The 13,667-nt window shown below is 37.5% G+C and overlaps 1 protein-coding gene across 7 annotated transcripts in view; it reads right to left on the reverse strand.

Moving 5' to 3' along the window:
* PALM2AKAP2 (PALM2 and AKAP2 fusion) overlaps positions 1-13,667 on the reverse strand; it is a 518,845-nt gene that overhangs the window by 30,910 nt on the left and 474,268 nt on the right. For all 7 annotated transcript variants that reach the window (XM_051961361.1, XM_051961372.1, XM_051961410.1 and 4 more), the window contains one exon: positions 9,755-12,155. In XM_051961361.1, coding sequence (XP_051817321.1) covers positions 9,755-12,155 — 2,401 coding nt within the window. The remainder of the gene's footprint in view (positions 1-9,754; positions 12,156-13,667) is intronic.

Consider the following 13,667-nt stretch of genomic DNA (forward strand, 5'->3'; position numbering starts at 1 on the left):
CACCCTGATTTCAGAAGATGTTTAGCAAACATACAAATTGACTATCACACATCAATAAAATCTTTTTGCTCAATTCTCAGCTGGGGTATTTCCCCATTTTAATCAAGAACCTCTACATGTAATTGTAAACATTGTCTGGGAATCCCTTTTACTCTGAAATGAGACTCATGAGAAGAACTATAGTTTTCATATTAATAAGGAGATCTCATCAATGAGGCAGTGAAGGAATTTTACCCTGGAAGCACAATTCTTTCTGTGGCTACTAGGAAAGATAGATATAAAGGGGATGGTTTTTAAACAGTTCTAGGACATGAGTACAGCCAACCTCATTAGAGATGTGAATTTATCATGAAGTAAATGAGAAGATGTGTGTTAGCAAATATCTTTATGGGGAAAAAATATCACTGAGATATTTTCATATGAAAATGGAGAAGTCTAAGTTAGAAAGCTTTATTGTATCATATGTTAGTGATTTTTCATACTCTTTAGAGGGAATACCTGCATCAAATAAGGACACACATCTTTTTTTGTATATCTATAAGTATTTTGAAAACATATTAGATTGTAACAATTATATTATCAAAAATCTTAACCCCAACAATCTATAAATGACGAAACTATTATGGCAAGATTTAGTTTTATAAAAGGTTTTATGAAATTTTATATAGGCAACTAGGGGGCAAAATGTACTCCTAGAAACAAGGGGACCTGTGTTCAAATTCTGACTTAAAACATTGTGTTAGTGGACAAATCATTTTAACTTCTGCCTTAATTTCCTCAAATGTATAACCAGGATAATAGTGCCTTCTTCATAGAGTTGTAGTGAGGATTAAATGAGATTAACATATAAAGTGCTTGAAGCACTATTTAAATGCTGTTATTATAATGATGCTTAGAAGTCACATCTTAAAAAAAAAAAAAGACAATACAAAAAATTCTTGGTTATTAAATTCTATAGCTACATCCCCTTTGTGAAGTCATGTACAATTATCTGTAATCTCATTTTGGTGTTTTCTTGGCATAGATATGGGAATGGTTTGCCATTTCTTTCTTCAGTTCATTTTTCAGATGAGAAATGGAGACAGTTAAGTAAGTGACTGTCTAGAGTCATATAGCTAGCAAGCGTCTGAGGCCAGATTTGAACTCACGAAGATGAGTCTTCATGAAGAAGAGTCTGATTCCAAGTCCATGCTCTATCCACTGTGCTACCATCCTCAAAAGAAATATTCTCATTGGATAAATAATAAAACTTCGGCGAGTTAAACAATTACAAAGGACAGATAAAACACCTGTTAGTGGATTTTTTAAAGCAAGACTATAAATGGAAAGTATAACTAGGATAACTAATCACATTTTAGACACTCTCCCAATCAATGGCACTGAAACTAGTTCTTTCTCAAACACAAAACCATTTAGAAAGTCTCAAGCTCTTAACTTTAATGAAACCTTTATTTCTCAACTCTTTCCATTATATATTTTTCAAAAATTTGTTTTGTTTTGTAAAGAATCCCTAAAAAAAGTATTTTTAAATTGCCAAAAGCTAATTTTTAACTTCCCATTTTCCTGAAAAGTTCTTATCAATTATGAAACAAAATAATGATATTTAAAGACTTATACACATTATCTTCACAGCATTTTTGGACAATAAGATATTAATACATTAACTTTAACAAATACTTATTGCAGCCTATGTCCTCAGACACAGATTTGCAAAACTGTCCAAAACATGGGTAAATAGGGGCAGCTAGGTGGCACAGGGGATAGAGCACCAGCCCTGAAAGTCAGGAGGACCTGAGTTCAAATATGATCTCAGACATTTAACACTTCCTAGCTGTGTGATCCTGGGCAAGTCACTTAACCCCAATTGCCTAAGGAAAAAAAAAATAAAAAAATAAAACAAACAAACCAAAAAATGCCCACGGGTAAATAAGGTGAATAAAAAAATCCCAATGCAAGGCAGCTATTTGGTTAAAGTACAAAGCTGAGGAACAGGGTTGGTTTTTATTTTGTTTTTCTATCTCCACTATTCTTGTTAGATAAAAAGGGTTGTAAATACCCCAGGCAATATGAAGTACTCATGTGAAGAAATGCTGCCCCCCAGAAGAAATTTTTTTTTAAAGAGGAAGCATGGTGGAGAGAATTTTGGTAAATATTAATAAGAAAAATCAATAATACTGTCATCAGAATATACTTATTCTCAACAAGAGGAACAAACAGATAATGAGTAAACAGTCTGACATGGTATAATGGTCTAGTAGTAAATAGGCATTTCAACTACATGAGCTTTTGTTAAAGTTGTGTCTTTACCAACAAAGAGGGAAATTGATAAATTATTGAGTTGCCTTAATTGTAAGTTAATTTTTCAAAAGGCTGAGGAAGCAAAAAGGGGAGCTTTTTTTTATTTTGGAGCTGATTCTAAACAAAGGTGAGATTTGTTACTTAAGCAGAAATGATGGGAATCTTAGGAGGAAAAGGCCAACCATTCTGTCTTACAGTTAGTAGGTGAAGAAAGGAAAAGTACCTTTAAGATGACATATTCCCTAGGCTAAGAGAAATATTATACATAGGTATATGTATGTATATGTATGTACATGTATGTATAAATATATTGTTGAAACACACATATATACATACACATATACATATTCAAAGCTTTAAGGAAAGTGTTTCCAATGACAGCAACAAACTATCACAAATGTGGAAGAAAAAATGTAGCTGTCCAAAGAGTTTCATGTAGATATACAAGAAACTCACCAAACAATTTGGGGTTTTAAGAGATATATGCAGAGAATGAAAATAAGGGTTTGTGACCAAAGATGGATTTCAAAATGTGACATTGTCTTATTGAAAAACAACAACAACCACCACCACCTAGAAATAATGCTCTGAACAAGTCAAAAACAGGTGAGAAAGGTAAAGAATATGAAAAACGAAAAGAGAGAGAAGGAAAGAGAGACAGAGACTGAATCAAAGATATAGGACCTTATTGTTCCAAGACAAATAGGTTCAGGATAATGAACAGAAGACATAACTATTCAATTCACTGTTGCTTTCATTTTAACTGACAAGAAGAATGCTCTTCACACTGTCAAGAGAAAATAATGGATGAAATTAAGATAAATAAGTAGGTGATAAGTGTGCAAGCTGCTCTCAACTGGTTTCAGTCACAGAACCCAGAGGAATAAAATCTCCAGTGATCTTGAAAGAACTAGCAAATATGAATGCTGAGAGAGCACTGATCTCCCCAAAAAAAGATATCAGGAGAAGAGCTTCTGGTTTGGAGTCAGACAAATACCTTAACTTTCAAAAAAGAGAAGGATGTAGAAAATGCTATCTAGAGGCCAAAAACACTTCAATTCCAGAAATACAGCATAAGTGAGTTGGTATGTGAATCCCTTAGAAAGATTCCCTGAGAAAGGGAAATGGTGATCAGTAGAAGCCAGCATGGTTTCATTAAGAAGAGTTCCAGGACTAATAGGTGGCCCAGTGGATAGAGCACCAGTCCTGAAGTCAGGAGGACGTGAGTTCAAATCTGCCCTCAGACTCTTAATGATTCCCAGCTGTGTGATCTGGGCAACTCACTTAAACCCAATTGCCTCAGTAAAAAAAAAAAAAAAAAAGTGTTGAAGCCAGATCATTCTCATTTCCTTTTTTTATTAGACTGGTAGAACATGGAAATGCCAGAGAAATCTCCCTCACATTCTATCAAACATGCTATCCTCAAGGACAAGATGGAGAGCAGTAAACTAGATATGTGCAGTACTGGTTGAAAGATGAAACCAACGTGTTATTAGGGAGGCTGCTAAGGGATTGATTGAACCATGGATTTCTTCTGGACCCTGTGTCATTCGCTATTTTTTAGTGATTTAATGCTTAGATAACTAGCATTTATTAAGCACGTGCTATGCATCAGGAATTGTGCTATGTATTGGAGAAAGACAAAAATGAAACATTTCTTCCCCCTCAAGGAACTTATATTCCTCTTAGGGAAACACTGTACATATATAAAAACAAATGTGAAATATATACAAAACACAGAAATTTTCAGAACTGGTGGGGAAATGTAGAATATGGCTTTTAACCAGAGTTTTGAAGATAGTCAGGGCTTCTAAGAGAAAATGAGATGGAATATCAGAAGTCCTGTATGAGGATCATCAAATAGACCAGTTTAATTGAAAAAGGGCATGGGAGAGGAAAGAAGAAGGGGTATAATGTATAGTAAAAATGAAAAGATATACTAGAGGCACATTATCAGAGACTTAAAATATCAAACAAAAACTTCATACTTTACCCAAGAAAAAGAAGAGAGTAGAAGGATAAAGGAGTATATGACATGATCAGACTTACAATTTTAGGATTATCACATTGACAGCTACTTGAAGAATGAATTAATGCAATTCCAATAGACTTGGAATGGAAAGAGCCATCCATATCCAGAGAGACGACTATGGATATTGAATGGGGATCACAGCATAATATTTTCTTTCACCTTTTTGTTGTTTGTTTGCTTGTTTTTTTCTTTCTCAATTTTTCCTTTTTTGATATGATTTTTTCCTTGTGTAGCAATATAAATGTGAAAATATGTTTAGAAGAATTGCACATGTTTAACTTCTATTGGATTACTTTCTATCTAGGGGAGGGGATGGGGAGGGAGAAAAATTTGGGACACAAGGTTTTGAATGAGTGAATGTTGAAAATTATTTTTGCATGTATTTTGAAAAATATAAAACCTATTATTATTTTTTTAAAAATGGATTGATGCTGGAGGTGGGGAGACTTACTACAACAATCCAGGTGAGAGGTATTCTAAAGCTAGGGGGATGACAGCCTTATTGAAGAGAAAGAGAAGAGGGCAAGATATCTTGTGTAGGTAAAAGTGACAAGTCTTGGCAATTGAGTGAACATGGAAGGTTAGGGTGGTCAGAGGAAAGTAGAATGAAGAATCAAGTATCACTCTGAGTTTGTAAAGTTAGGGAACTAGAAGGACTTGAGATATAGCCCTGGAGCACAGCTAAAGTTATCAATAATGGTCCAAAAAAAAAAAAAAAAAAGATGACAACAGGAAGTAATGTCAGAAAATGCAGAAAGGAGAGAATACATGAAAGTACAAAGTGGTCAGTCTTTGGCTTTGGGCTACCTGGCTTTGGACAAATTACTTAACTAAGCTTTGGTTTCTTCCATTGTAAAATGAAATTGATGTAAATGGTTTCTGCCATCTTTTCCCATTCTAACATGGTGTAGTAGAGTACTGCAAAAAGGTAAGAAGAATAAGGACTGAGCAAAGGTTTCTACATTTGACAATTAAGAGATTACCAGTATCTTTGGGAAGACCAGTTTCAGTTGACTGAAGAGGTCAAAAGTCAAAATGCAATGGGCTGATAAGCAAGAGTTGAGGAAGTGGAGAGAATGAGGAAAGTGTGTTTTATCAGTTTGGCTGTGAATGGGGGTGGGGGGCATGTCAGGATCAAATGAAGACCTCAGCAAGGAACAGGGAAACCTCAGCTTGTTTGCATACAGCAGAGAATGAGCCAACCTGTTGGGAAAGACCAAAGCTTAAAGAGAAAGGGGAAAAGAGCCAATAACAATATTCCAGAAGACAGAACCAACTAGGGGGTCAGCATTTGTGAGAAAGGGTACTTCTTTTTTCACAGTCTGGAGTAAAGGAAGACATAATGGGAGATAATGCCTTGAGGCATAGAACAGGAAGGGAGCTCATGGTAAGAATATCATCAATTTTTTGATTCAGTATGAGGTGAAATCCTCTTCAGAGGATGGTGGTATGGGAAGCTTGAAGGAGAGAAGAAAAAGTATGAAATAGTCTATGTTTAATGTTTCAATATATATAAGAATAAAAAGATCACCTTTCTGCATTGCAAACTATAGAGGCCTCAATATAGCTTTGTGTTTTCTTCCAGCATAATTAGGGAAGATATAAGTAGGAAAGAAGGGTAGGTCAAGGGTGGGGGAAACAAAGGTTAGATTTTAGCAAGTCGGGGGTGAAAAAGGGCAAAGGTGCAAGGGATTCAAGGGTAGAGGACAATTGCTTAAACTATTGTATTAAAGGAAGAAAAAGGAAGCAGAGTAAAGGTGATGGTCAATGAACAATGACAGGTGGAGAGGGAAATGAGGCAGAGGAGAAATGAAATGATGGGAGGTTATGCTCAGACACAAGATATTCAAAGTTCTTAATCAAAGATAGAGGGCATTTCTAGGTGGATTCAGGCATGTGATTACCCTAAGATGGCCTGAAAAAGAAGGGTCAGTGGGAGCTGAAGAAGTAGCTGGGAGGCCAAATTGCCTGAGGGAACATCAGCATGTATGCTGAAAGCTGTTAATATAGGGGACAGTGATGAAGGCCCTGAAGCTAGTACTGAACCACCTGAAAACCAGAGAGAAGAACCTACTGTATAAATGCTGTATGTAGAGAACTTGTGTCAAAAAATATGAGCTATGTGATATGACAGCCAGAAAGGTGACTATGATCAATGAGAGAAAAAATGGCCAAAATGGCTGCTCCATTCAGCCCTAGTTGGACCAATGTTAGATTCAGTTCTGGGCACTAAATTTTAGGATATTTGCTGATAAATTGGACAAGTCAAAAAAAAAAAAAAAAAAAAAGAGGGAGGGCTCTGATAAGAGTCCTTAGGAGTCTGCTATACAAGGATGAGCTGAATGAACTTTTTCCTAGAGAAGGGACTGATTTAGCAGGGACATGGTGGCTATCTCATAGTTGAAGAGAGATCATGAGGAAGACTTTATTCTGCTTGGTCTGAGAGGGCAGAACCAGAAATAATGACTGGAGAAACAACAGTGAAGGGTGATTCCAACCTCTTGGGAGAGAAACAGTTGTTAAGAGCAGCTAGGTCGTGCAGTGGATAAAATGCCAGGCCTAGAGTCAATAGGAACACCTGAAGTAAAATCTGGCCTCAGATTTTTATTAGCTGTGTGACCCTGGTCAAGTCTCTTCACCTGTTTGCCCCAGTTTCCTGACCTGTAAAATGAGCTGGAAAAGAAAATGGCAAACTACTCCTGTATCCCTGCCAAGAAAATTCTAATTAGGGTTATGAAGAATTAGACGTGACTGAACAACAATCCCACAGTGGAATGGGCTATCTGATATTTGTAGAAGATAGGGTAGAAGGCATTCCTGTTTAGCTAAGGGTATACTAGAATTAACTCTGAAGTCCCTACCAAGTACATGGCTGGAGTTCTTGCCAGCAAATTTTCTTTCATTTGTTTGCCATCACTGATTTCAAGACAACTATAGGTACATCTAGTTTTATTTGACACATTTCATGCCATTGAATTATGGTTCAAAAGGAGGGAGGGAGGTGAATGATAGAGCCTGTGATATTCTGGAAAGATTTTCCATGTTGTAGGTGCTATAAATAAACATTATACAGTGTGTTACAAGGCAAAACTTCTTAAATTGTGGGTTGTAACCCCAGAGAGTCATTTAACTGAATGTGGGGGCTGCAAAATTATGAGTTATTATCAGTAAGTTTTTAATTTATATACCTATCTTATATGTCTATATACCTGAGGTTGTGTAAAAACATCTGGACTGTAAAGGAGTTGTGAGTGGAAAAAATTTAAGAAGTCCATGGTAGTATATACCTGTAATCAAACCCTATTTTATAGGGAAGCTGAGGCTAGGGAAGCACTTGGATTCAGAAGTTCCAGCTATAATAGACTTAAGGCTAATTGGATTTCTACACTTAGGTACCAAACTGGGGAAATGGGAGGAGGAATCTAGCTGGGGTGGAGTGGATACTATATTGTCTAAGGATCATCAATGAGGTTAATTTTTGAGTGGCTGCTTTACTTTTAGTCTTAGTGATGTGAAAACAATCTTTCTTTTCTTCCACTTCCCAAAATATGTATAACAGATTTTTTTTCAATATGTATTGAATAGTTTTGCTGACTTTTTTTCCAATTCTTTGTTATAAGGGATGGCAATTTTATAGGGCAAAGGAGTAAGGTATAAAGGGAGAGGTAGGTGATACAAAAATAAAAAATAACAATAAAAACAAGAAAAATAAAAAACAAAAAATATGCCTCACTAATAATGTGAAGCTTATAATCTCATAGGCATGCCCAACTAGTCATCATTTTGCAATGTGAATGCAGCAGGATGAATGGCCATCAACTTGGCATTGAAAACTAAGAGTCTATAACAAAAACATCTCATTCATAAGGTACACTAGGGATCCCAGATTTCAACTCGACACACTATCATCCCATCTCCACTTTGTAGTTCAGCTGATTCAGTCTTATCTGACTGAGTTTTTTTAGGACTTTCTTGGCAAAGCTACTGGAAGGATTCACCATTTACAGCATGTTTTACAGATGTGGAACTGAGGCAAATAGAGTGAAGTGACTTGCTCTGTGTCACACAGCTAGTTAATGTCTAAGACCAGTTATGAACTCACAAAGATATATTTTCCTGTCAATTTTATACCCAGCCACTGATCCTCCCCAAATTAAACTACTTATTAGGACACTGTATTTTTAGATAAGATACTAGAAAATTACATCAAGAAAAGTCCTCAATCAAGTCTTTTGTTCATCTGCGAACAAAAGAACTTTAAAGTGCAGTCATACTTGTTTTATACAAGTAGAATGTATGAATCTGAAATAGTTTTTATATTCAGATTTTAGGGGGAAGTCATCAACAAAAAACAATTACAATCAACATCAATGGCCAAAAATGTTCTAGAAAGATTGAAAGGCTCTAGTTATCCATGGGAATTTTCATCTTATTCATCTTGAAATATTTTTTAAAAACTTTCATAAAAAAGCCCCATGGTGTGTCAAAATCAATATGATATATTTAAACACATAATTATGGTTAGAAAGTGACAGTGTGAAATCTAAAATAGGTTGGGTTAAACTTTAACTAGTATCCATGAAATTAAGCAACATTCACCTGGGGAAAACACATTAACCACAGTATCCTCACATATACAATCAGTGGTCTGGACTGTCTCTTCCATCACTAATACTAATGCACACATACAACATCTTAGGATAAAAATGAACTAAAGCAAGTCACATGAGACACAAACAATAGATTGGGATGAACACTATTTTACCCCCTAGAACTCTTTTGTTTTTACATACTTAAGAATCTATTTTCTTGCGCAGAAAGTATCCTTTCATCCATTATAGATGCAATGAAACTCCTGAGCGTACAATTATTGATAAGAACCAATCTTGGAGTACTTTAGTATTAAAGGATGTAGAAGGTGTATATGTATATGCTAGCATTTTATTTTCCATCAAAAAGCAATAGAGGCAATTTTAAAGAAAGCTTGAAATGGATTTGAGATTCTTTCACTATAATAGAGATCCCTTGATCAGTGTGGGATTGCTTCCCATCAATAATCTCAGTCTCTGGAGGTACCATATGGTGACTATTACAATACTCCTGTCAGATTTCCCTAACTCATCTCCTTGCTCAGATCCCAAGGATCTTCTTTTTCTAATGAGTGTGGGCTTTGACTATAGAACAGACATGGATGCTCAGACCCACTGCCAACCACCCTGATGCTGCTCCCTTAAGGGCCTTTGCCCCTACACTGCATCTGAACTGTCCTTTCTTTCTCCTTAAAGTATAAGCTGAAATCTAGGGTGTTTAGTTTTTTATTTGTTTTATTTATCCCATCACTCAGAATAGTATTTACTTCATGGTATATGCTCAATTAAGGGCTTTTTAAAAAATTCCTTTCCATATTGTACTTCAGACACTTACCGGGTGCTGTTTTGTAGCACACTGTTCTGGAGGGCAGGGTAGAGGCGTTCTTCACTCTGAGGCTCTGGGTTGTCTGTAAGACTTGCCTCTGCCTCTTCAGTTCCTCCTCTCTCTCCTGGGCTGCTCGGATCTCTTCTTCTATCATGGACAAAGTCCTCTGCTTCCTTGACCTTAGCTTAAAGGGTCCCACCGTCACCTCTGACTCCTGAGTGGCCAAGAGGGAGGCTGTACTCCTCAACTCAGCTGCCTCTGAATACTTGCTAAAGTAGCTTCCTTCTGGCCTGCTCTCCTCGATGTGGACTGGATGAACAGAATGAATAGTGGGGAATTGTTGGGAAGCCGTCTCTTCCCTGAGGTCTCTGTCTTCATCTGTTGCCATCTTTGGTAATACATCTCTTTTTTCTTGAACAGGAGAAGACACTTGAGGTGGCTTAAATGTGCTCTGAGGTTTCTCTGAGCAGGGAACCACTGCCCCAACTTTGTGCTGGGCTTCCCCTGGGCAAATCTTTTGTTCAGCTGGGTCTTTGGTGGCTTTGTCAGCCTGCTCAGCTATGGCTTGTTGGATGGCATTCTGCACCAAAAGACCGGCATGATATTCCAGTGGGTCATCTGCAAGCAGGGAATCTCCAAGCATGGAGGAAGGGGAATAAAAACCATGGTCACTGAATGACTTGGACACTGAACCTTCAGCTCGTCCCTCGGGGGGGATGTCAGTCTGTGGAGTTTGGGGCAGAGAAAAATCTGTCAAGGAGTTTTCTTGTAGGGCATTCATTGTCTCATTGGATGCACCGCTGTCACTGAGATTGTCCATGCTGAAGTCATTGGACAGGGTTTCCAGCACCGTGGTGCCCTGAGATCTCACTGACAGCTCCTCCAAACCAGAGTCCAGCTCCTCTGGGGGTGAAGAGACATAGACTGACCTCGTAAATGGATCTAAGATGCCAGGGTCCTCATCCTTCACCACTGTGAAGACAGCTCGAGCACTTGTAAACTCCCCCTCCTCTGCCCACAGCTTGGCTGATGACACATGTTTTGAAGGGTCAGTACAGGGAGATTCCTTTTCAGGACTAACTGGATTGTTCTGGTTTCCTAAAAGCTGATTCTCTGGAACATAGGAGGCCTTCTGTCCCTTGGCTGCAGATATTCCATCATCCTCCATCTGCCCCACAACTGAAACTGGTCTTGTGATGGTGGACGGCTTATCTGAGTAACTGGAACCCAAAGGTCTATAAAAGGGTTTGATGGAAAACAGTCTGGGTGCTCCTTGGCCCCTGCCTCCTGTTTGTCTGGAATTCTCCATCAACTGAAACTGCTTCCTTGCAGCAGAGAAGTCTATTTGCTCTGTGACAACATCCTCCTTCAGACCACTGGATGGGTCTGCAAGTTCAAAAGAGCAGACTGTCTGTTTAGGGGAGGCTGGAATTGTGGAAGACTGTGGTGGCAGCTGTGGCTGTTGCTGCTGCAGCTGCTGTTCTTGTTGCTGCCTCCTCTCCTTGCGTTCCTTATACTTTTTATGTGACTCTAGAGGCTCATCATCCAGTTGTTCCTCTAGAGTGGGTTCCTGGGGTGGGTTCCACCATTTGGCTGCGATGGCAGGATTTTTTTTCACTGCCTGACTCCGGATTAGTTCTCGCCTCTCTTTTTCTAGTTCCAGCATCTCCTCTGATGGCCTTACCTTTCGGACTCTATATGCTTCCTTCTCATTGTTATCATCCTCAAAAAGTTTGGATGGCTTCTTATCCTCATGGAAGGCACGCAATTCAAATTTTGCTTCTTTCTTCAAAGTGGTGAGAGTGGTCTCCCCATCTCGGAAAGACCCCTTTGAACTGGTTGAAGAACTGGGGCTCACAGGGGCTTGAAGGTTATCCCTCTGCCCATCTGGAGAGTGACCATTTGCCCTGAAGGTGTCTGCCATGATTTCACCTTGGCTCAGCTCTATGAGAGGAGGGGCCTGCCTGCCAACAAGAAGAACTGCTTCCCTTTCAGGGAGTTCTATGTGGTTTGTTGTGTGGACAGATGGACCTGGACTGCCCACAGTGATGGTTACACCTGGCTCTGGCGAAGATATCCCATTGTAAGACACATCAGCAGCAGAGTCACAACAATTGGCCTCTAACACTTCATCTAGATACTGGATCTCTCTAGCCACCTCATTATCCAGGGATTCATGGTGGTCTGAGATGAGGCCATTATGAGGGGAATAAAAAGGAGAGGAACTGTCCATGGAATGTGATGCTGAAGAAATCCCAGAGACACTTTTACATTCTGCAATGGGGATTTCTATTTCCATGTTCTTGTTGCTAGGGGAAAGAATGCTGGTGGGAGGTCCCAGCAGATTGGCACTATAGTGATCTCCACCTTTTGTCAATCTGATGTTATCCTCAAGAAGCTTGTGGGGTTTCTAAAACAGAAAAGAGAAAGAAAAGTCTGAATTAGATGCTTCTGTTGTATATTTATTTTATCTAATTACATCACATAATTTTCTGGAAGAGCTACTAAAATGGTCAGAACATTTTTCTCCCTCTGCTCCTTTAGTCACCCCTATTTTTTGCACTCTGTGGGAAAACAGATATATTTGAGACATAAATAATATCCAGCATTTCATGTACATGCATTGCATATTAGATCTATGACTTGTATAGTTTTTTGAATAGTTTCATGGTTTAAATACTATTAATAGAAATTTGTTATTAACTAATTTGGTTAATATTTGTTAATTAATTAACTGATTTAATAGTTTAATGCTAAAGGAAGTTTAATGCGAAGCAATAGAAAAATTGTTGGATTTCTAGTTAGAAGGCCTGTGTTCACACACTTCTCTGGTATTTACTGTCCCTGGCCTCTGGGGGAGTCATTTAATCTCTCTAGTCCTCAATTTGCTTATCTCTGAAGTGAGGAGTTTCTTTTCAGTTTTAAATATATGATTCAAGAATAGATAATTCTTTAAATCTTTTCTTATTCTGAATAAACACAAACATTTTGTACACCTAGAAAGCTAGAACATGTGCACAAACCCACAAATATATTCATATTCTCTCTCAATCTGTGTGTGTATATGACATCTCCCTCCTCTCCCCACAAAAAATAGCCTCACTTATAGTAAAAAAAATATAATCAAGCAAAATAAATTTATGTTGAAATGTTTGTATTTGGAAATGTACATTCTATTATGTACCTAAAGTCCATCCATCATCTCTCCACCAAGGGACAGAAAGCTTGCTTCATCAGATTATTGCATTAACCAAAGTCCCTAAGTTTAATTTCAAAGTTACTTCTTTTTCAAAGATGTCATTATATAAATAATCCTCCTGGTTTGACTTACTTCAATCTACATCAGATCATGCAAGTCTTCCCAGGTTTTCCTGAAGCCAAACTTTTCATTATTTCTTAAGACACTGTAATATTCCATTACAATCACATACTGTCATTTGTTTAACCATTTCTTAACTGACAGGCACTATGCCCTTTTTGTTTTCAGTTCTTTGCTATAATAAAATGTACTGCTATAAATATCTTTACACATTATTCCTTTTCCTTTTTCTTTGATCTCTTTAGAGATACATAGATATTTCTAATTTTTAAGAAGGTAAAGGAAAACTGCCACCCCAAATTGGAGTAATACTAAATATAGCTCTGCCATTCAAGAAAGATTATTAAATGAGAATTTTTAAAAATGTATTACTCATATAACATTCTTTTTCTTTAAATTTTGATTCCTTCCTATCTGCCCACTAAGAAAGCAAGCAATATATTTATTATACTATACATATGATTATATATGTATATGATTATAATTATATGGGTGAGATCACACGAAACATATTCATGAAAACCAATTAAAAACATTTAGATCAGATTTCATCCATACTACTTGCTGAAGTCAAAAGAAGTGACAATTCAAGACCAACTTCAG

Source organism: Antechinus flavipes, chromosome 1, assembly GCF_016432865.1.
Source record: "Antechinus flavipes isolate AdamAnt ecotype Samford, QLD, Australia chromosome 1, AdamAnt_v2, whole genome shotgun sequence".
NCBI classification, from domain to species: Eukaryota; Metazoa; Chordata; class Mammalia; order Dasyuromorphia; family Dasyuridae; genus Antechinus; species Antechinus flavipes.